This window comes from Emydura macquarii, unplaced genomic scaffold (assembly GCF_026122565.2).
Source record: "Emydura macquarii macquarii isolate MOO-44397 ecotype Brisbane River unplaced genomic scaffold, CSIRO-AGI_Emac_v2 contig_2897, whole genome shotgun sequence".
Classification (NCBI taxonomy): Eukaryota; Metazoa; Chordata; order Testudines; family Chelidae; genus Emydura; species Emydura macquarii.
The window spans coordinates 35,519,076-35,541,777 of record NW_027133034.1 but is presented as its reverse complement, the minus strand read 5'-3'; the positions used below and the strand labels follow the sequence as shown (position 1 = coordinate 35,541,777).

At 38.4% G+C, this 22,702-nt stretch overlaps 1 protein-coding gene across 1 annotated transcript in view; it reads left to right on the top strand.

Annotated features, from left to right (window-relative positions):
• The window catches only part of LOC137167048 (uncharacterized), a 170,153-nt gene that overhangs the window by 46,293 nt on the left and 101,158 nt on the right, over window positions 1-22,702 (top strand). The window contains exons 3-6 of the mRNA XM_067569006.1: window positions 456-505; window positions 8,746-8,845; window positions 11,941-12,029; window positions 16,852-16,966. Coding sequence (XP_067425107.1) covers window positions 456-505; window positions 8,746-8,845; window positions 11,941-12,029; window positions 16,852-16,966 — 354 coding nt within the window. The remainder of the gene's footprint in view (window positions 1-455; window positions 506-8,745; window positions 8,846-11,940; window positions 12,030-16,851; window positions 16,967-22,702) is intronic.

The following is a 22,702-nucleotide window of genomic DNA, read 5'->3' as shown; positions in this document are numbered from 1 at the left end:
TATCCTTTTGCCTGTTTGCATACACTTATACAGGTTTTTGTGAGTAATGAATATTATGAAAATTTAGCTCCATTTGCCTTTAAATAATGCCATCTAGTAATTTAAAATGATTGGTTTTTAGGGGAAATGCAGATTTAAAACCAACAAATAAATGATGTATTTTCATGAAAATAATTTCAAATGCAATTATTATTATAATCCTCCCCCGCCCCTGGTTTTTAGGCAAAAGTGCAGGATTTCAGATAATCTAATCTAAAACGTTTTTTTGTTAGTTACAATTGTTTAATCTAAAATTCTGCATCAGCTCAATATTTGTATTTTATATGGAGGATACTACCTGTAATACTTATAATTAGTTAATAAATAATTTAAAAATGTTTCTGTATATTTTATAGATCAAATTTTGCATTTGAAGTATTATTTGTATTTATAAACTCTTTTTGCTTTGGTTCCAGGAACTCCAAGAGGAAAATATTAAATTAAAGCGTGAACTAGAAGATTTAAGGTATCCATATTCAGTAGTTTATGGCTAGTAATAAAGGGCTACAACAAGGAGCTCACATTGCTATTTAGGGGGAGGGGAAAAAAAAGAGAGAGTGAGAAATTTACAACTGCACCCCCCCATCTTTCTGTTTCTAAAGAAAGCAGCAGTGTCATTTACATGTTAATTGATAACTTCTATAAGATAAAGTTAATTATATATATATTTCAGAGTCAGTTACATTATTGATTCTGGTTGAATCTCTCTTCCAAGTGGGACAGGGGACATTATTAACACTGATCTAAATGTAGAAATAAAAACTAGCATGTTGTCCGCATGTGATATTGCAGATAAAATGCGGGTATGTAGCTGAAGAACTACCTGTGCTTGCTTCCCAGTTAAAGGGACAGGTGGATGCCTCGTTAAAGAGGTACCTAATTAAAGCTGGTTGGAAAGCTTTCATCAAGTTTTTTACTAGAAAATTCCATTTCAACTAAACTGAACTTTTGGGAAATCATATAGATTATGATGAAATTTCCTGCAAAAACAAGTATGACCACAATGAAAACTTTTTTTTATTTTGGAAAATTTTGTTTAAGAAAAAATTCAAATTTGTTTCAAAATGAAATGTTTCTGTAGAAATGTGGTTTTTGCACTTTTATATTTTTATATATTTATATTTTTACATTATTTCATAACATGTCAGTAGTACTAATGTCATACTAATGCTCTGACGTGATATGGCATAATAGTTGATATATTCTCTATACTTATTTTATTTTTAAAATCATGAAGGGCAGATGGTACTTAGAATTTATTGAAACATCTTATCTTCTTTTCTTGTTCAAAGTTTCTCCTGTTTGTGTTGTAATGAAACAATTTGACACTTTGAACAAAAAAAGAAGATAGACACTCAGGGTACTAATTAGCAGAGTAGCTGTTTCCATTATCCTAGAAAAATGATTCCAGGCTAATACAATGAATCAGTTGGGAAGATGAAGGGAAGGGAAGCTCAAAGCTCCCAAACACTGAACGTTTTTTAACAAAAATCCAACATCACGAACAATACTCCCCTTGGGAGGTAGGAATAGGGTTGGGGAGGAGGTCGAGCATGATATGATGGAGAGGAGTGTGGGGGGCGGGGGAAGGTTGCTGATGCACCTGTTTTGAAGGATAGCAGATCAAGAAGGAGCTCTGTTGTATGGGAGCACTTCAAAAATCTTGCAGGAAAGCCAGATGTGGCTTCCTGCAAAGGACTGTGATGGGGAATGCTCCCAGAGCGGGAGGGAAGAACTGGAGACCAAATGGCCCTGCTATCTTTCCCACCTTAATTGTGAAATGAGTTACCCTTCAAAAATTCAGGGGCAATAGTCTTGTAGTCCTACAAGGGAGTCCTGCTAGCAGATGGTCAGACCCATGGGTAAGGCCTACTCAGACTCCCAAATAATGTTAAATCCCCAACCAAGAAGTTGCAAATTGCAATGTACAAACAAAGCAGTACAAACACTATTCCTAAATCCTTTGCTTATCCCTTAAGGTTGAGGTGGAGAGAGAGAGGGCTCAGATGCTTTATAGGGTACCTCACAAGCAGACTATCAGTCATGCAATGTATCCTGGCCTAGTCCCAAACAGAGCAGGAGTTTACACTCTGTGACATTTGGGTACTGAGCCGATTGCACACTGTTCCAGTATTTTGGGGTACATTTCAGCAATCATGATATAACATCTGGCAACAATAGTCAACAGTGAAGTTACAAATTTTTTGTGAAATAAAAAAAAAAAAAAATTTTTTTTTACACTTGCACTTTTTGCCAAAAATGGGAAATATTGAAAAAATCAGAATGTTTTTGCAAAACTTTTCACTTTCTTTGAAACAGCATTTTTCAATTACTTTTTTTTTAGTTTGAAAAAATGTTAACCAACTCTAATAAAAACAAGAATTTTTTTAATGTATATTTGGAGCAGGAAGACTGCAAGAGAATTTGTTCATCTGCTGAATGATCTTGGTTCACAATATAGTCAAATCTCATTCCATGGGCAAATTAGAGATAGAAAGGTGAAGGAGGTATCTTTTTGATTAAAACAAAACAAAACTGCAGAATCATAATTTCAATGGTGTCACCCTCTGTGATGTGGCAGGTGGGGACTCGCTCCCGTACTCCTGGCTCCTAGCTCCAGGTCCTGCAGGTGGTGGAAAGTTTTACAATGAAATGTCAGAAATGAGTTGCGTTGGGTATCATTTGAAAGCCCTTTCTACCAAACATGACAAACCTGGAACAATTATGTAGATATAGATTGAAGTAAATGTTTAAAAATCATTGTTTTTTAAATTATACTTTAACAGAGGCATGCGTTGCTTATATAAAAAAGATATTGATCTTTCATAATCCTAGGGAAGTTAGTCTTGACATATAGGACTGAAAACATTTATTCATCAAAGTCATCGTCAGTGTCGTTTCCATCTAGGGAACTACCACTAGAAACATTGTCATGCTCATCCTCATCTGCACTGCACTCGCATATCTCTGTTCAATGCAGGCTACTGGTCAAACATTTGTAGGTGGTAAGCATCTGATCTTTACACAAAATCATTTGATTGGCTGAAGGATTGATCTGAAAGCAGATGATATTTCACATACAACTGGTGTGATCAGTCTATTCTTCAAGACCCATCCATGTTGAATAGGAGAGAGTAGTTTTGGATGCACTTGATCATCCCAGAGGATAGCTTGTTCACTTATCAGATCAGCAGTTGGGGTCAGTGTTGTCAGGTGTTGGCTATGTGTGTGTTTTCCCAGTATGTATGCTGTCCCAGTTCTGTGCAGATAGCCAATACAGCGAACTATGAATGAATTACCCAGTAAGATCAGAGATTTGAGCCCTATACATGCTACAAGTACACGTTATACATGTATGCCTGTGACAATGGACTGGCTCAGTAAACGGTGGGACTTTCTGTTCTTCACTCAGTCATACAAAGACACTTCCTTTGAGACCCTCTTTTATACGCTGATACAAACAAGTTTCAAATTGCATCTTTGACGTGTAGCTGTCACCCTCTGTCGTGGCAAGATACCTCCCTTTACTTTGTACCGAATGGTTCGATCAAAACATCTCTACCATATTGTTATCTTGACCTTGGAGGGGCAGTGCATCATTGTTATGAGCTTGTACCATTCCTGGTATCAGGATGTTCTGGAATGTGCTTCTGTGTTCTGTGTGTAGCATTTCTTTAGGAATGTGTATTTCTGCAATACCAGCTCTGTTCTTGCCACTTTCTGTGATTTCTGATTTCGGCTAATTTTGCTTCATAATAACAGGGTTTAACTGCTGCCTTAGCTCATGCCTCAGGCTCAGGCCCTGGCCCATCATACTAGGCCTCATGTCTTAGGTTCTTACTTTCTACTACAGGAATCAGCCAAGGATCCTTAATACTCCCACGTACTGCAGGACAAAATGCTTTTCTGTAAAAATTTAGCAGCTGGAAACAGAGTCTTCACATTACTGTTGACATCTGTGCTTTCTTCCCCTGTTGATAGCACATTATCTTTTGCAACTTTTAGGGATATGCACAGATTCATTTCTGTGGCTAGGATTGCAAAAAACTATGTCCATCTCCTACAGTTCATCTTCAATAAGTGCTTTAAAAGCTTTTCTGCTAAGCATTTGTTCCTTTTCTATCCCATTCTAAGCACATTTGTCCCTGTACTTAGCCTCTTCACTGGCCATCGCCACCACTTTCCCATCCATTAGAGCTTCTGCGAGGCAATTTATGAACTCCAACTGAGTTGCACTTTGTGGTAGCAAAATTAGTTTTTGTTTTTTTGCTTTTACCTTTGTATGTGTCATTACATACACGGTGTAGCACTTGATGTAATATTCAATGTTGTATGCATGGACCTCTTTTAGATCAGTGCACCCATTTAACTTTACTTTTCATGCAACAATCTCATTAAGAATGGCTGCTTCATACAGTTTCTCACCTCACGAAACTATGCTTAATGGATTCCTTCGAGCTTCTGGCTTACCGCAGAAGGAGCAGGTGTTCTTCTTGAAGCGCATGCTCTGGGACCTATTATAAGGTGAGTCTCGCCTACAGCTGGCACTTGTCCCAGCATCGTCAACTTTTTCCTAGTGCTCGATGTACTTCCTCTCCACCCTTGCCAAATTCAGTTTCTGAATGCACTTCTTATATCATGTGTAAGGTGCTAATGAACATTGTGTTTAATCGGGTCCTTTGCAGTGGTATTTTCCAAAGATTCAGCTACTAATTGGTACTTTTAGTCTCTCCATTGATGCCTAAAAATGATCAAGACCAAAGTAAAAACAAGGATTTATAATTAAGTACTTTGAGATTGTAATTAATTGTTATGTAATTATGTGCATACCATTTGTGGATGTATTACAGTAATTTATGGCTAGATGCTGTCATCTTAACCAGCTTCTCATTACAACTCTTTTGGCACAGTAAACAAAGCTGGTAATCAGTACCACTGAACCACTTCATTTTTGCTGATGTTGGCAAATCAACTTGAAGCACTCCTTCCATTTATAGTAATCATAACGTTAAAAAAATTAATCAGGTATCATGTTCTGAGCATTATCTGGTAACACAGTATTTTCAGTCAAAGACCACAGTTTAACTTTGTGAGGGCTTCATGTTTGACATGCCTGTGTTAAATTATAATTTCAAAAACTGATTGATTTTTAAACACTGTTTCAAATATATATCTACTTAATTGTTCTAGGTTTGTCATGTTCAGTAGCACTGTGTTTGTGGGAGAAAGGGCTTTTGAATGATAACCAACTTTATCCAACTTGTCCGACAACATTGTGTTTTCAAAATTTCCACCAACTGGAGGACCTGGAGGTGGGTGCCAGGGGGGCAATGAGTCTCCCATGCCATGCCACAGAAGGTGATGTAATGGACATTATGATTCTGTGGATTTTTACGAATCAAAAGACGCTTCCCTTAACTTTCTATCATTAACTTGCCAATGGAATTACACATGCTCCCAGACTAGAATTATCAGGGAGCAAAGGTAGCAGTTAAAGAAGATAAAGCTATTGCAGAGAAGGTAAATGGCTTCTTTGTATCAGTTTTCACCACACAATGTTGATGAAATACCTCCCTTGGACATTCTCAATTCAGGTAATAAGAATGAAGCAATGGCAGAGATTGCGATATTAAAAGAGGAGGTGCTAGAACAAATAGATAAATTAAAGAGCAACCAGTCATCAGGACTAGATTCTGTAAATCCGATGGTAAAAGGTTCTATAGCCATATAAATAAGAAGAAAACAGAAATAAGAAGTGGGACCGCTAAACACTGAGAATGTGGTAGAGTTTAAGGATGATTTAGGCATGGCCCAATATCTAAACAAATATTTTGCCTCCATTTTTAATGAGGCTAATGATGAGCTTGGGGATAGTGGTAGGGTGGCTAATGGGAATGAGGATATGGAGGTAGAAATTACCACATACGAGGTAGAAGCCAAACTCGAACAGCTTAATGGGACTAAATTGGGGGAGGAGGGGAGGAGGGCAGATAATCTCCATCCAAGAATATTAAAGGAACAAGCATATGAAATTGCAAGCCCATTAGCAAGGATTTTTAGTGAATCTGTAAACTCAGGGGCTGTACCATATGACTGTAGAATTGCTAACATGGTTCCTATTTTTAAGAAAGGAAAAAAAGTGATCCATGTAACTACAGGCCTGTTAGTTTGATCTCAGTAGAATGCAAGGTCTTGGAAAAAATTTTGAAAGAGAAAATAGTTAAGGATGTCAAGGTTAACAGTAATTGGGATAAAATACAACATGGATTTACAAAAGGTAGATCATGCCAGACCAACCTGATCTCTTTTTTTGAGAAGATAACAGATTTTTTAGACAAAGGGAATGTAGTGGATCTAATTTACCTAGATTTTAGTAAGGCATTTGATATGGTTCCACATGGGGAGTTATTAGTTAAATTGGAAAAGATGGGGATTAATATGAAAATTGAAAGATGGATAAAGAACTGGTTAAAGGGTCATACTGAAAGGTGAACTGTCAGGCTGGAGGGAATTGCTATTGGAGTTCCTCAGGGATCGGTCTTGGGACTGATCTTATTTAACCTTTTTATTACTGACCTTGGCACAAAAAGTGGGAATGTGCTAATAAAGTTTGTGGATGACACAAAGTTGGGAACTATTGCCAATACACAGAAGGATCAGGATATCATACAGGAAGATCTGGATGACCTTGTAAACTGGAGTAATAGAAATAGGATAAAATTTAATAGTTGAAAGTGCAAGGTCATACATTTAGGGACTAATAACAAGAACTTCTGCTATAAGTTGGGGATGCATCAGTTGGAAATGACAGGAGGAGAAGGGTGTATTGGTTGATCACAGGATGACTATGAACCGCCAATGTGATGTGGCCTTGAAAAAAGCTAATGTGGTCCTTGGATGGATCAGGCGAGGTATTTCCAGTAGAGATAGGGAGGTGTTAGTACCATTATACAACGCGCTGGTGAGACCTCCTCTGGAATACTGTGTGCAGTTCTGGTCCCCCATGTTTAAGAAAGATGAATTAAAACTGGAACAGGTGCAGAGAAGGGCTACTAAGATGATCCACGGAGTCGAAAACTGCTTTATGAGAGGAGACTCAAAGAGCTTGGCTTCTTTAGCCTAACCAAAAGAAGGCTGAGGGGAGAAATGATTGGTCTCTATAAATACATCAGAGGGATAAATACCAGGGAGGGAGAGGAATTATTTAAGTTCAGAACTGATGTGGATACAAGAACAAATGAATATAAACAGGCCATCAGGAAGTTTAGACTTGAAATTAGACACAAGTTTCTAACTATCAGAGGAGTGAAGTTCTGGAATAGCCTTCCAAGGGGTGCAGTGGGAGCAAAAAACCTAGCTGGTGTCAAAACTGAGCTTGATAAATTTATGAAGGGGATGGTATGATGGGACAGCCTAATTTGGCAATTGACTGATCTTTGGCTACTGGTGGTAGATATGCCAGTGGCCTGTGAAGGGATGTTAAATGGGTGGGATCTGAGTTATTACAGTGAATTCTTTCTTGTGTCTCTGGCTGGTGAGTCTTGCCCACATGCTCAGGGTTCAACTGATCGCCAAATTTGGGATCGGGAAAGAATTTTCCCCCAGGGCAGATTGGCAAAGGCTCTGGGGTTTTTTCGCCTTCCTCTGTAGCAGGGGCACTGCTCGCTTTCTGGTGGATTCTCTGTACCTTAAAGTCTTTAAACCATGATTTGAGGACTTTAATAACTCAGCCATAGGTCTATTATAGGGGTGGATGGGTGAGGTTCTGTGGCTGTATTGTGCAGGAGATCAGACTAGATGATTATATCCTTTCTGACCTTAGAATCTATGATTGGTTGAGCTGCTGACAAAAATATTCAACCTCTTGGGAAGATTATTTTGTAACTGTCCATTATGATGATTCTTGACCTTTTTCCAAATGGTCTGGTTCTCACCAGTGATGGAGAAAGAATGCGGGATTGGCTATGGGTAACTGTTCTGCTCTGATGTCTGTTCCTATGTTTGTCAGTACAGATGGTGTAAGGCAGAAGATTATTCATTTTGTGGGCTTTAATAACAAAACACTGACATGCCCATAAATCAAAGGACTCATCTGATTCCTATCACTTGTTTGGGTTGTTTTCACTAGCCAACCAGAATTCTCATCCTCCATACTTTTTTGTGTCAGGCATATTGCAGCCCAGACCGTGAACATTCAACCCTTATTTTGCATTTCCAGGTAGATTTCATTCAGGTCTCTATCTCGGCCTATTTGATCTGGGATTTTTGGGGGGTTTTTTTTTGTTTGTTTTTTGTTTTTGCAGAGGATGGGGAGGGCGAGGGCTCCATCCCAAAGAAACAAATATAGTCAGCCCTCAACAGAAGCGTGGGGCCACTCACTCTGTCACTCACCTAAACAATGGGATAAAGAATGAAAAGAACAGGAGTGAAATCATAAGCTACAAAAGAGATTCAGAAGTCGGGGACTCTGAGCAGATAGCTCTCAACAATGCCCACTGCTACAGGAAAGAATCAAGAGAGTTAGGGGACGCTGCCCAGGGAATTTAATCCAGACCTCTGTCTCACCTCGATACCAAGAAGGGTGGATATATTATCACTTTATATGGAAGTTTAAAATACATCAAAAAGTTTTAGTTAAAGGTCTTTTTATGGAATTTTTTATTATATTTGCCTTTATAATATGTAGTGTAATATTTTGTTTTCCAGACATCAGTATGAACAACTTATAGAGGAAGGGAAGAGTGAATGTTTTGATGAAAGACGTGTCAATCTTTTGAAGGCTCAAGTAATGCAGCTGGAGAGACAGGTAATAATAATGTGACACACAAGAAGTGGGAACTAGTTTGTATTTCACATAATCTCTTTTTCTTCTGTAACTGTTAAAATGCTGGAATGTGGAAAGAGCATTTTTTTTCAAAAGTAGGTGTAAATAGTAGATCCCCAGCTTTGTTGTGCATATTTCTAGTATAAGGCTGAAAGGAACTCCTGTAATTATAGACGTATAGTGTGCAGTGTAGTTGTAGCCATGTCAGTCCCAGGATATTAGAGAGACAAGGTGGGTAAGGTAATATCTTTTATTGGACCAACTTTTGTTGGTGAGAGAGACAAGCTTTCAGATGTGGCTTGAAAGCTTGCCTCTCTCACCAACAGAAGTTGGTCCTATAAAAGATATTACTTCATCCACATTGTGTCCCTATAGATTTATAGGGCAGGTCTTCCTTCACACGCAGCAGCAATCCATTAATACTAAGGAGATATAGTAGTGCCTGTCTATTATCTGTCATTTTTTCACTGGTAATAGCAGAGCTCCTACTGACTACCACTGCTCCATCATTCAGAAAAAGTTGTTTGAAATTGATAAATTTGCCATTTTCCTGAGATTCTCCTCAGGATTTCAATTAATCTGCAAAACCCCCAAGAAAATCTAGTTTTGTAGGCCTTCAAAACATTGAACAAATGTGGCAAATGTTTTATAGTTAAAGTAGTCCTACTTTCTAATTAGAGATACATATATAGTTTGCAGTGTTGGTTTAGCTAGGTTGATCCCAGGATATTAGGAGACAAAATGTGTGAGGTAATATTTTTTATTGATCCCACTTCTGTTGGTGAAAGAGACAAGCTTTCACGCTACACAGACCTGAAGAAGAGCTCTGTGTATCTCAAACGTTTCTCTCTTTTGCCAACAGAGTTAGTCGAATAAAATAGTACCTCAGACACCTTGTCTCTCAAATATATATAGTGTCATCTTGCACTTCTAAATCTAATATGGGGAGAATCATTTGCTTCAGGAAGTTATGGAATCAAGATTTTCTCAGAAGTAATAAATTTATGAGAAAACATTCATCGCCATCTGTGTAAGTTCAATCTGAGCTTTGAGAGTCAGACTGGGTTCTTTCCTTGTACTACATGACCATTAGTCATAAAAGTTCTGCAAACCAAAACAGGCCTTCAATGAGACATATGCACTGTATTCAACGAGTATACATGAGGGTAACTGATTGGAAACTAGTAAACATCTTTGATGTTGCACAAAAGTCCATGAGTGTTAGCTGTGTTGGCTTTGCATTGGTAACAGAAATGAAAAACAGTAACAACTTTTATTTTTGTCACTAAAATAAGCAAATATACTAAACATATACAGGGAAAAGTTCTACAGAGCAAGAAGATGCCATTTTTACTTAACATTTCAGAGTGGAACACACTTTAAGAAGTTGAAGGTTGAATCAAGCTATCTGACAGCTACTTTCTACACCTTATATAAATGTGAAAAGTTTTAAAGCCACTTCAATATGTCTTTACTGAGAGAAAAGGAACTAAGGGCTTAAGGCTATGAAGCTGTATTTGTAGCCCATGTTAAAGGGCCTTGTAAGCAGATGAGAAGGATAAGGAAACAGTTAGCTGAAAATTTTTAGCATGATGCACAGGAATTTAGATGCATTAACATTAATGGCAGCTGATGTCTAAATCCCATCACTGAAAATTTTACTCCTTAGTATTTCAGTTATCTGTCTACTCCTATTTGAGTATGTATGAGAACCAAGAATAGCCACACACAGTGATATTTATGTTGAATTTTTGTATATGGCAGTTCATGTCTGTTCTATATGGGTTCTTACCATGCTCATCATTGTAGCATCCGAACGCCTTTCAGTAGTGCATTGAGGAACATGACTAGCATTGTTCTGTGTTTGTACAGCACTTAGCACAATGGGATCCTGGTCCATCTGCCCTGTGTGTTGTAGTGATGGACTCTGCCATAACTTCAGAAAAGTCCATTTGAAAGGGGAGTGGATGAGGAACAGCCACTGAAACTGTACCTACAGTCTCCTCCAGATGGCACTGCTTGGGAAACTGTAATTCATAATCATTCATAATGAAAAAAATAGTCATGTGATGAGGGAGAGCAAGACAGACAAATTATATAGCCTGGTGGTTAGAGCAGACTGTGGGAGATCCAAGTTCAAGTCCCTGCTTCAGTGTTTATTCATTTTTTAATTAAAAAATGGTTACAGTTTCAGCAGGAAAAGTTGAAAAAAAACCTGCTCCAGATTATCCCTTAGGTTAGGGCACTCTACTGCAATGTGGAAGACCCAAATTCATACCCTTTTTCCATATCAGGAAAAGGGGGAAGTTGAACCGGTATCTCCCACATTCCATCTGAATGTCCTAACCACTGGGTTAAAGATTATAAGGGAGACCAGGCTCACTAACACTGCTTGGTATCGTAGTCCCTCCAGAAAAATTTGGGGGCCAAAATTATTCAGAAAATTCATGTCAAATTCATTAAATGTTTTCGGTTGACCAAAACTGCATTTTTTGGCAAATAAAGTATTAGGCCTAAATTTTTTTGGCCACTTCTGGTTGTGGGTGGGATGAAGCTGGGTGGGATGAAACTGAACTAAACAAGAATTTGAGTTAGGAACTTTGATGGCTACTGACTGGTGGGAAGGATGAGAGAGAGGAGGACTGGGATTTTCTCTAAAATACACTGATTAGATCTGTAATTTTTAGGAAGAGTTGCTGTGAGAGACTTTTAAAATCAGAGAACAATTTGCCTTTTTGAAGGTTGTTTGCAGTAAACAGAACTAAGCACTTTAAAATAAAAAGCTGCTCAAAGCACTCATTGTACTACTTTTTCTGTACATTGTTATTCTTATTCATGTACTATTTTCCCATGAAAACTGAGCCCTCTATTTTATTAGATGACATAACTGAATAAATAAATAAAAAATATAAAAATAGAATAGTTTTTGAGGGGGAAAATGACAGATTATAAGGATAATAAGCAGCAAGATAATAAGTAACATCAGAGCAGAATACTTCATAAAAACGTATTTGCAGAAGAAAAAGTAAACAGTCAATATGCATTTAAAAATAATTTTGTGAATCATTTTCCAATAGGTGGTCCTACTCACAGAAGGATTAAGTTCTCAAGCAGTCCTTTTGCTGGAGTTAAAGAATTCTTTAGAGTCTCTTAGTGAGAAACTCAGGTAAGGAAATAGAGAACAATTTGTGAGTTTTACCATTTCCTTTGACTATTTTTCTTGGATGAAATTTGCCCTAATGCTGAGGTCCTACAAAGGACTCTGGGTGGACCCAGTAAGTCGAATGTTAAGGGCGTTAAGTATGGTATAGGGGCTTGTACGGCCCTCTGCACAGGTGTAAATGTAATCTTTTACTGTTGTTAGTAGGTGCACCATGGCTTTATTCTGAGTGGATTTATGCACCAGGTAAATTTAGTTATCTGTCTGAACTTTGAAAATTAAACTGTCTTTTAAACTTTCATAGCATTTGCTCTCCCCATTTCTTTTTATCCTACATGAATTTGATTAGCTTTCCATATTGTTACAGAAAATAAAGAATGGTAGTGGACCTAAAACAGAGTTCTTTGGGACCTCACTTGATTCTTCTTCTGAACTTGACAATCAATCAATAGTTGCTCTTTTTTTTTTTTTTTTTAAATCTTTTTTGTGTAGTCAGTTGCATATTCATCTTATGTTCAATCTGCATTTCACTAACTTCCTATGGGGAGAGGCTATGGAACAATATTCAATGCCTTACTCAAGTCGAAGTGCACTGAGTCAAATTTTTGGAATGTGCTCTCTCCTTTTGTACATGCAGCTTTCTGTACATGGTTCCTTGCACAGAGGTGTTTGCATGTGTGACGAGGTGGGCCTGTTTGGTCCCGTGGGTCTGTGCTCCCTTCGGCTATGCCGGTGGGTGTGGCTGGGTGGGAGCAGTGGGGGGGGGCCCGGTCTCGCTCTCTACCCCGGACCCCGACCCAGGGACCCTGTGAGGAGTAGCCTCAAACAGCTTAGTCCATGGGCTACTACCTTCCCTGGGTCACCTGTCCGCGGCCCCCCTGCTTGTGGTCCTCCTTCAGGCTTTTGGGGCCGGCGTCCCCCGGCCTTGCCTGTATGGGCTTCTCCTTAACTCCTATGGCTGGGTGCTGTCACAACACCCACAGTAGCTCCAAGCCTTGTAGCAGCATTGCTCTGCTCCGCTCTGCTCCCCCACTAGCTCCATGCCTTGTAGCAGCTCTACTCTGCTCCCCCACTAGCTCCATGCCTTGTAGCAGTTCTGCTCCACTCCTCCACTCAACTCCCTCTCAGCTGCCCCTGCCTGCCTGAAACAGGGGCTTTTACCTGCTGTGGCAAGCTCCTTAATTGGCTTCAGGTAACCCAATTAACCTGGGGTAACCCTGGCTGTGTTACCCAGGGAACAGGGATTTGGTAAGCCTGGAGCTGACATATATGCCTTCCAGCACCATCCTATAGCCGTCAAGGCTGGCCCCGTCACACATGGTATAACCTTTGTCCAGAAATTATAGAACTTACATATACAAACTTCATTTGCACTTGAAGGCTATAGTACACAAAAGAGAGTGCACACAATAGCTGCGGGGGCACAAACAGAGGGCAGGTTTAGCCCCTTTTGAAATCTGGTCCTTCATGTACATATTTGTTCCTATAACTTATTGTGCACCATTTGCCATCTCTAGCTGCACTTACATAATTATTTTTAAAAATATATGTAAAATATATCTGACTTGACAAATATGGATATTAACCCTTACATGTTTCTCTCTCCCATTCCCTACCACAAGAAAAAAAACACAACCAAACCTCTCCAGTTAGCCATACCCTCAAAAACAAATCCCGAATAAATAGGATAAGCTTCACAGTATGACCTAAATGTAATCTAACTTGGATACTGTTGGACAAGGTGGAATGCGTTCCAGAGTAGAGGTAATTCATTGGAAAATATTAAAGACTTTCCTACTCCATTTTGAAATCCATCTCTTCCATCTACTTTGTAGAAATAAGAACGACCATACTGGGTTAGACGACCAATGGTCCATCTAGCCCAGTATCCTGCCTTCTGACTGTGGCCAGTGCCAGATGATTCTGAGAGAATGAACAGAACAGGTCAATACCAGTGATCCATCCCCTGTCATACTGTCTGAGCTTGTTGCAGTTGGAAGTTTAGGGACACCAGAAACATTGAAATACCATACCATTGATGGACCTATCCTCTATGAACTTATCTAATTATTTTTTTTCCGATTTATACTTTTGGCCTTTACAACATCCCTTGGCAATGAATTCCCTTGGCTGACTGTGTATTATGGAAGAAGTACTTTCTTCTGTTTGTTTAAATCCTGCTGGTTATCAATTTCATTGGGTGACCTCTAGTTTTTTGTATTATGTGAAGGGGTAAATAGCATTTCCAACAGTCTCAGTCTTTTAAATTTCTTCTCATATGGAAACTGTTCCATACACCTAATAATTTTCATTGCCTTTCTCTGCACCTTTTCCAGTTTTAATAAACCTTGTTGAAATGGGGCGACCAAACTGCAGTATTCAAGGTGTGGGCATATGATATTTTCTGTTTTATTATCTATCCCTTTCCTAATGGTTCCTAACGTTCTGCTAGCCTTTTTGACTGCTGCTGTACGTCGAGCAGATGTTTCAAAGAACAATCCATGACTCCAAGATCTCTTTGAGTGATAACAGCTAACTAAGACCCCATCATTTTGTAGTTGGGATTATGTTTTCCAGGATGCATTACTTTGCATTTATCAACACTGAATTTCATCTGCCATTTTTTTGCCCAGTCATCCAATTTTGAGAGATCTCTTTTTAACTCTTTGTGGTCAGTTTTGGACTTAACTATCTTGAATAATTTCATATAATCTTCAGATTTTACCACTTCACTGTTCACCTCCTTTTCCAGATCATTTATGAATATGTTGAGCAGCACTAGTCCCACTACAGATCACTGAGGGAACCCCGCTGTTTACCGCCTCATCCATTGTGAAAACTGACCGTTTTTCCTACCCTTTGTTTCCTATCTTTTAATCACTTATTAATCCATGAGAGGACCTTCCCCCTTATCCTAGGACGGCTAATTTATTTAAGAGCCTTTGGTGAGAGCCCTTGTCAAAGGCTTTCTGAAAGTCCATGTACACTGTATCAACTGGATCACCCTTGTCCATATGCTTGTTGACTCCCTCAAATAATTCTAATAGATTGGTAAGACATGATTTACCTTTACAAAAGTCTTGTTGACTCTTCCTCAACATATCATGTTTATCTATGTGTCAGATAATTCTGTTTTTACTATAGTTGCAACCAAAGTGCCTGGTACAGAAATCAGGTTTACCAGCCTATATTTGCCAGGGTTGCCTCTGTAGTCTTTAAAAAAAAAAATTCAGCATTATGTTAGCAACCATCCAGTCATCTGGTACAGAGTCTTATTTTGGTGATAGTTTACATTCCATAGTTAGTAGTTCTACAATTTCATATTTGAGTTCCCTCAGCTCTCTTGAGTGAGTACCATCTGATCCTGGTGTCTTATTACTGTTTGTTCCAAAAACTTCTCTATTGACACCCCAATCTGGGAGAGTTCCTCAGCTTTGTCACCTAAAAAGAATGGTTTTGGTGTGGGGATCTTCTCCACATTCTCTACAGTATAGACCAATTAAAGGAATTAATTTAGCTTCTCAGCAATGGCCTTATTTTCCTTGGTGCTTCTTTAGCACCTCAATTATCCAAAGGCCCCACTGACTGCTTCACAGGCTTCCTGCTTCTGGTGCACTTAAAAAAAATGCTGTTAATTTTTGTGTCCTTAAGTGTTGCCATGCCGTATTATACTTTTACCCTTGACTTGTCAGAGTTTATGCTCCTTTCTATTTTCCTTGCAAGGATTTGTTTCCCAATTTTTAAAGGATGCCTTTTTTCCTCTAACTGCCTCTTTTACTCTGTTGTTTATCCATGGTTGTATTTTTTTGGTTCTCTTAATTTTCTTTTTTTATTTGGGGAATACGTTTAGTTTGAGATTCTATTACACTGTTTTAAAATCATCTCCATGCAGTTTTCAGGCACTTCATCCGTGTGACTTCCTTTTAATTGTCATTCATCAGCCTCTTCATTTTTGTGTAGTTCCTCTTTATGAAGTCAAATGCTACTTTGGTGGGTTTCTTTGATATTTCCCCCCCTGAAAGGATGTTAAAGTTAATTACATTATGGTTGCTATTACTGAGTGATTCAGATATATTCACCTATTGGACTAGATCCTGTGCTCCACTTAGGTCTAAATCAAGAATTGCCTCTCCCCTTGTGGGTTCCATGAGAAGCTGCTCCAAGAATCAGTCATTTATGGTGTCTAGAAATTTTTTCTCTACTTCTTTTCCTGAGGTGATACACAAACACTCAATATGAAAATAGTTGAAATCCACCATTATTGTGTTTCCTGCCTTTATATCTTTTTTTCACACCAACATAGCTATGTCAACCTAACTTTAAAGTGTAGGCAAAGCCTAATATTTCTTAGGAACATTAGAACATTCTGGATGCTGATTAATCAAATGTAATAATAAAAAATAAGAACTATCACAGAATTAAATGGGGAACACTTAATTTTCTTAAATATTTCAAAGGATCATAGAACTTTTATAGCACGTTGTAATCTAGTCTAAACTGTGATTTCTGAGCATACTTTTAAAATCTGTATTCAGTTATCTGTCTAGTGTGTCTAAATATAAATGCTTCTCTGATTTGATAAAGAGACTTGCTTTAGTATATACAAAACCTGCATTGGCATAACCCAACTGGAAAAAAAAACTTGATTTCTTTAAAGCTTAAAAATAGAGCTTGCTTGAGATGCTTAGATTTTGAACTAAATGTGTTGTGTTGAAAAATATTGTTTTGTGTTGATTTTAGTACAAATCTGTAACTGTACATAATATAGCATTACATATGTGTGTGTATGCATGTGTATATATATATGTATGTATATTTTTAAACACAGGTTTTTACTTGACTTTGAAAACCATTCCTCTGAAGTACCAGTTGCCCGAGCAGAACTTATACAAATGATTGAAATATGTCAGGCCCTGAGAAATAGACTGCAGAGAAACCATCAAGTAAGTTGTTACTGTATCAGGAGTTTATTTTAACTTCTCTTGTTTTGTTAATTTATTGTTTTAAAGTTCAGGTTGTGGGTTATTTGTAGTTATCATAATTTGAATTGTGCTTTTAAATACTCCTTGTCATAAAAAAAAAAAAGTTTCACAGAAATTTCCTTGCCTTCTGAGTTAAGTTCTCATTTCTAGCAACATTCTGATGATGTATAAGGAAACAATTCTCTTTTTTTCTCCAGAGAAAGTTAGTTTCCCCTTCCAGAAACAACTGAGGTTTTCGTTTTGTCGCCTTACGTCACCAAGTAATAATGGTACTGCTGTTAAGGAGCATGCACATTCGTGTACCTTAATATTTGTGTAACTGTATGCACTTTCTCTCCTTCTATTTTTTTTTAAACAGGTCCAAATATCTTGAACTCTAGGAGAAAAAAATGTATTTTTACATTGAACTAACTCCTATAGGGCCAGATTTTGGTATCCATAAGTACCTTACTGCACTAGTACACCCATTGAAGTCAAGTAATCCGAAGTCCAGTCCTCTTGGGCTTCTGCCTCGGCCTTCCATGTCAGAGTACTCATCCTGGTAGATGTCATATCTTCTAAAAAATCTCCATCCTAAAACTGGAGAGATTTATGTTAACATTGCATTTAATGTCCATTGGGACAACAGTGTGACACCAGGCACGTGGTCTGTGCAAGAAAGCTCCAGTTCTATAAACTGGATAGTACTCTTAGCTATTTGTTAGTCCTTAATCATCATAGAGATTGCCAGAGATATTGACTGTGGTGGACAACCCAAGAGCAATGGCACATGTAAATTGTTAATGGGAACACAATCTATCTATCCTAACAGTTTGGGAGAACAAAATATTCAAGGTATTCATAGCAAGACAGATATAAGCAATGCAGCATTGCATAAGAGAAATCACCTTTCACTTATGGATGGAGAAATATCCAAGAACCTGATCTTGCAAGCATTTATATACATGCTTAATTTTAAGCATGTGAGTATTTTCATTGTTTTCAGTAGGACTGTCCACCTGCTTTAAATTACATTAAGTATACAGTCTTCTGTACATAATTTCATTGGATAACTGGATATCCAAGTATGAGCATGACTTCCTGAGCCTGGAGGATGTTACAAAATATAAGAAGTCTGAATCTATTAAGTCTAAAACTGGACATTTGTATATAGTCCATAAATTGAACATATCCCTTCCTAACTGATTAATGACATCTGGTAAAGTACCAGACTGATGACTGTTGAATGTAAATGGGATGAAGATAGGAAACATTTGTTCCCACAGAGCTAGGTAAGTACAGGAAAAGATACGTTTATTTGTTCAAATTCACTTTGGTATTTGTGATTCCTTTAACACAGTGGTTCCCAACCTTTTTATCTCAAGGGCCACAGATATTATTTTTACAACCCTGCAGGGCCACCAGTCTTCACCAGCAGGCCACCCCCCACTGCAGCTGGACGGAAGGAGTTCAGCGAGGAGACTGCCTCCTCGCTGATCTCCTGTCTCCCTGGCTGCAGCAGAGAAACTGCAGCGTCCTGTATCCCCATGCATTCCCCTGGGTCCCTAGTCAGTGGTTCCCTTCTGCAGCCAGGGGAATGGAAGATCAATGCTCCCCTCCCTTTGGCTCCAGCAGGGACCCAAGCACCTAAGGACCCAGGCAGAGCACTTTGCCATGCTCCCTGCTATAGCCAGGGGGAGGGGAGTGCTGATCTCCTGTCCCCTTGGCTACAGCAAATAAACTGCACCAGTCTTTTAGCCCCGAGGAAACGTGCTCTGCCTGGGTCCTTAGGCAACGGCTCCCCTTCTGCAGCCAGCAGAATGGGAGTCGCAGGCCACTTTGAAAGCCCCCCCAGGCCATAGGTTGGGAATCACTGATTTAGCATCTCCTTTCTAAGAATATTGGTATGAGGATTTTGTTTTCTTTTTTTGCAAAAATGTTCACTGGAAGAAAACTTGGCTGGAATACTCATGTGTGTTTGCACAAACCTTCAGGCAGAGATGACTAGTAGCTGCAGATGGTGGTGGTGGGGGACAGAGTGAGAGTAGCAGCTTAAGCCCATATTGCCAAGCAGAAACTCTGGGAGGGTGCACGTGACCCCCGCATGGCCCTCCCACACGTCGCCTCTGCCTTCATGCCACAAGTGACTAATTCAAACCCTCTGCCTTTAGCAGAAGGTGTAGTCATCTAATTATGGAGTAGGAACCATAGCACACGTCTTACGTTAATGATCACACAAGGCAAATACAGTAGGTTCTGCTTATTAGCAACCCTTTGGTTGCCAGCAAAAAGTTGCCTTTGTCTGGCAGTTGCCAATAAGTGGAAGGCAGGTTTGTGGGGCTGTAGCCAGGGAAGGAAGTGCTGGGACATGCCTTTCCTGGTTGTGGCCCTGCAAACCTTCCTGTGGGCAGGGCAGCAGTGTGGAGGAGGGTTGCTACCTGAATGCTGGGGCTTTCTATGGGGAGCCAAGGTGCTGAGGGCCACAGAGGTGCACAGTGCCTCTCCCTGTGCTCTCCAGGGGTCAGAACTCAGCATGTCCCAGTGCTTTCTTCCCTGGGTGCAGCCCCATGACAGGATACAGCCTGGAGACTGTATGGAGAGGTACCCATGCAGTTTTGGCATGTGGCAGCACCCCCTCCTCATTACTGCCCTGCCTACAATCTACCTTCCCACCTGCAGCCTCTTACCTCCTGATCCTTGTGCGCAGGCAGGTTTGCAGGGCTGCAGCACCACAAGGAAGCACCAGAATGTGCTGAGCACCTGGCACAGGCAGGTTTGTGGGGCTGCAGCCAGGAAGGCATGTCTCAGCTCTTCCTTTCCTGGCTACAGCCTTGCAAACCTGCCTGCAGCTAGGGCCGTTCTTCTAAAAAATGTTCTTAATAAGTGGCATGCCATTGCCAGTATCCAAATCCCATTAACCTTAAAGTCAATGGGATGGGATTGGTTCTCGGAAACATGTTGCTATTAACTGGAAGTAGTTAATATCTTGGTTGTTGTTAAGTAGAATCTACTGCAGATACAGAGGAGATGCAAACATGTAGTTTGCAAGCAATTTCTGCATTGAAATTTGTTCCTAATAAAGGTTTGTGAAATAACTGTGGCTGAACAAATTTGTAAAAATGAGTCAATGTTTGGATAAATTTGCAAACAAAACTGGAGGCTGAATTTATTGAATACATTTTTTTTCTATGAATAGTTAATCCACCTCTACGTTTTAGGGGACAATATTTCATTCTTCAGCTATCCATCGCCAGCAATCTTACCTTTCCCTCTGGTGGAAAAAATGTTCATATTTACCAAAAAGAAAGCTTTATGCAAAAGAGTGAACTCATGTATAACCTAGTACATTTACTGCTTCTGAAGTAATCAAATCTGGGAAGATTTTTTTGTCTGGAATCAATTTTAAACTCCAGCAGATGGTACAAAGGTTTCCTCCGAATCACAGTAGAGGAAAGGGAAGGAGGAAAAATTCCAGTCTCAGGATTATTGGATATGGATATCTGGATGAGAAGAAACAAATTTTCTGTTCTTACTGTTACTTTCTAGTGATGACATGAACAGTGACAGAAAAGCACTAAAGCAGTACAAGATTGTATTTCAAACCAATAAATTTTTTGTCAATTTTTTTTATTCTGTATTACATTTGGAATTTGATCAATATACTACAAACCCATTATATATTTTGGAGGGCCAGGTAAAGGTGGTGATGATGGAAAAGCTTTAGATGTGTTATCCTTTATGATTATGTTTAAAAGGTCCATTACCTCAAAAACTTTGATCCCACTATGTGAGATATTCTCCATCAACTTTATATGTAGGTCAGTTTCACTAGTACTCTTGATCTTATTTTAGTCTGTTCCTATCTCCAGGTTTGCAAAAACATTTTCTTCTGTAATGCTAATTTACTAAGGATTCATATGTTTTACATAGCATTTATAACTCTATCCTTATATAAAATTTAAATCCTACATTTAAAAAAGATTTTCTATTAATTATGTTAGTGATTTTTATACAGTACTTTTATTCTGTGCTTTACACTGAAAGGTTAGAGAAACTCAAGTTGAGAACTAATTTTTTTTTTTTTTAGAAGGCTTCATTTTATAAATTTAGTTTTAAAAAAACTATGCTCAAATTTATACAGTGTTTGAATTTTCTAGTTCTTGGGTGCAGGATTAAACATTTCAGAAAAGATTATTTCCAAAGATTTTTTAAAATCTCATTTTCAGAGGTGCTGATCGTTCATTGACAGCTGAGATAAATGGAAACTGGGGTAGTTCAAAGCCTTAATATACATGAGTATTACAAAAATTTTCCACTGGGTGGCTACTATGATTGAGAATGTAGTGGTGTTCAGGTAATGGCTTTGGAGTGACTTTTGGTTTCCAAATAAACGGTACTTCACTGACTGAAGACAAAATACACCATAATTTTCCACTGCAAATAGTGCATAGTAACAGTTATGACCTGAATGGGAACAGTGTAAGAAAGCAGTGTATTTTATGTGATACGAGAACATGTTTTACAGGATTTATTTGAATTCTGATTTCACTTCATCATATATAAACATTATCTTTTTTCTGAGCAAGGATAAGTGCTTTAGACAGATTTCAGTTTGATTGGATCTTGTAATTAAATGTTTGAATAGAGAGACTCATAAAATTCATGGCATTTGCTTTATATACAAGAATAATATAGAATGTCTGCGAAGATCAATTTGAGTGATTTTAAATTCAGAAAATTATATTATCTTTAATGCTTTGCTAAAAGTGATTTGAAAGTAAGACTTCAATGTTTAAAAAATCAAATATAAAATTATTTTGTTGCAGAATATTGAATGTAACAGAATCAATTGAAGTCATATTGATCCAGCTATGTTTCTTAATTAGAAAAAAATGTAAAAGTTATGTCTGTTGAGACCTTTTGTATTAAAATGCTCCAGATCTTAATATCATCTGTTTTTTATCATACATTGGTTTTTCTTGCAATAATTGAAACATATGATGGGGGACCAAAATATATATTTTTAATAATAGCTATGTATGCAAGAAACAAAGTACCAGTGCCCAGAGGTCTTAAAGTGAAAGCTTATTTAAACCTTTCTCCACCCTCTCCCCCACCTCTTCAAATCTGGTTCTAAAAGAGGAAATTGGGGTGGGTAGGGAAATGAATCTTAGTGTTTTCTGTGTCACAATGCAAGCAGCACATTACTACTCTTCTGTAAGTATATTTTTCACAGATGTAAGATGTAAAACAAAACCAATCCACAGGCAAAGAAATGGTTTTTCTTAATTCTGAAATATTCTTTTTCTCCCGTGGGCATATAAATCTCTTCACTTGGAGATTCTTAAAATGCTGCAGAAAGTTTAAAGCCAAGAACCTGATGATGTAAAACTGATGTAACAATGTGATATGAAAATTTTTCTTAAGGTTTTGTTTTCATGTCTGATTTGATTGTTGTGACATTGTTAGGAAAAGGTTGCATACATGTTTTAAGTGTTTGTAGTTTGAAACGGGGCAATCAGTTAGGGACCTGAAATTTTATCTTGTATGTTTGTTTAGGGCTTGGTCTACACTTAAAATGGTTTACTGGCATAACAATGTCGGTTAGGAGTGTGATCCTCCCTCCTTTTCCCGGATAAATGTGTACTGGCAGAAGGCCTACTATAGAATAGTTATGCTGGCAAAAATGTTATTTTGCTGGAATAGCTTATTTTACAC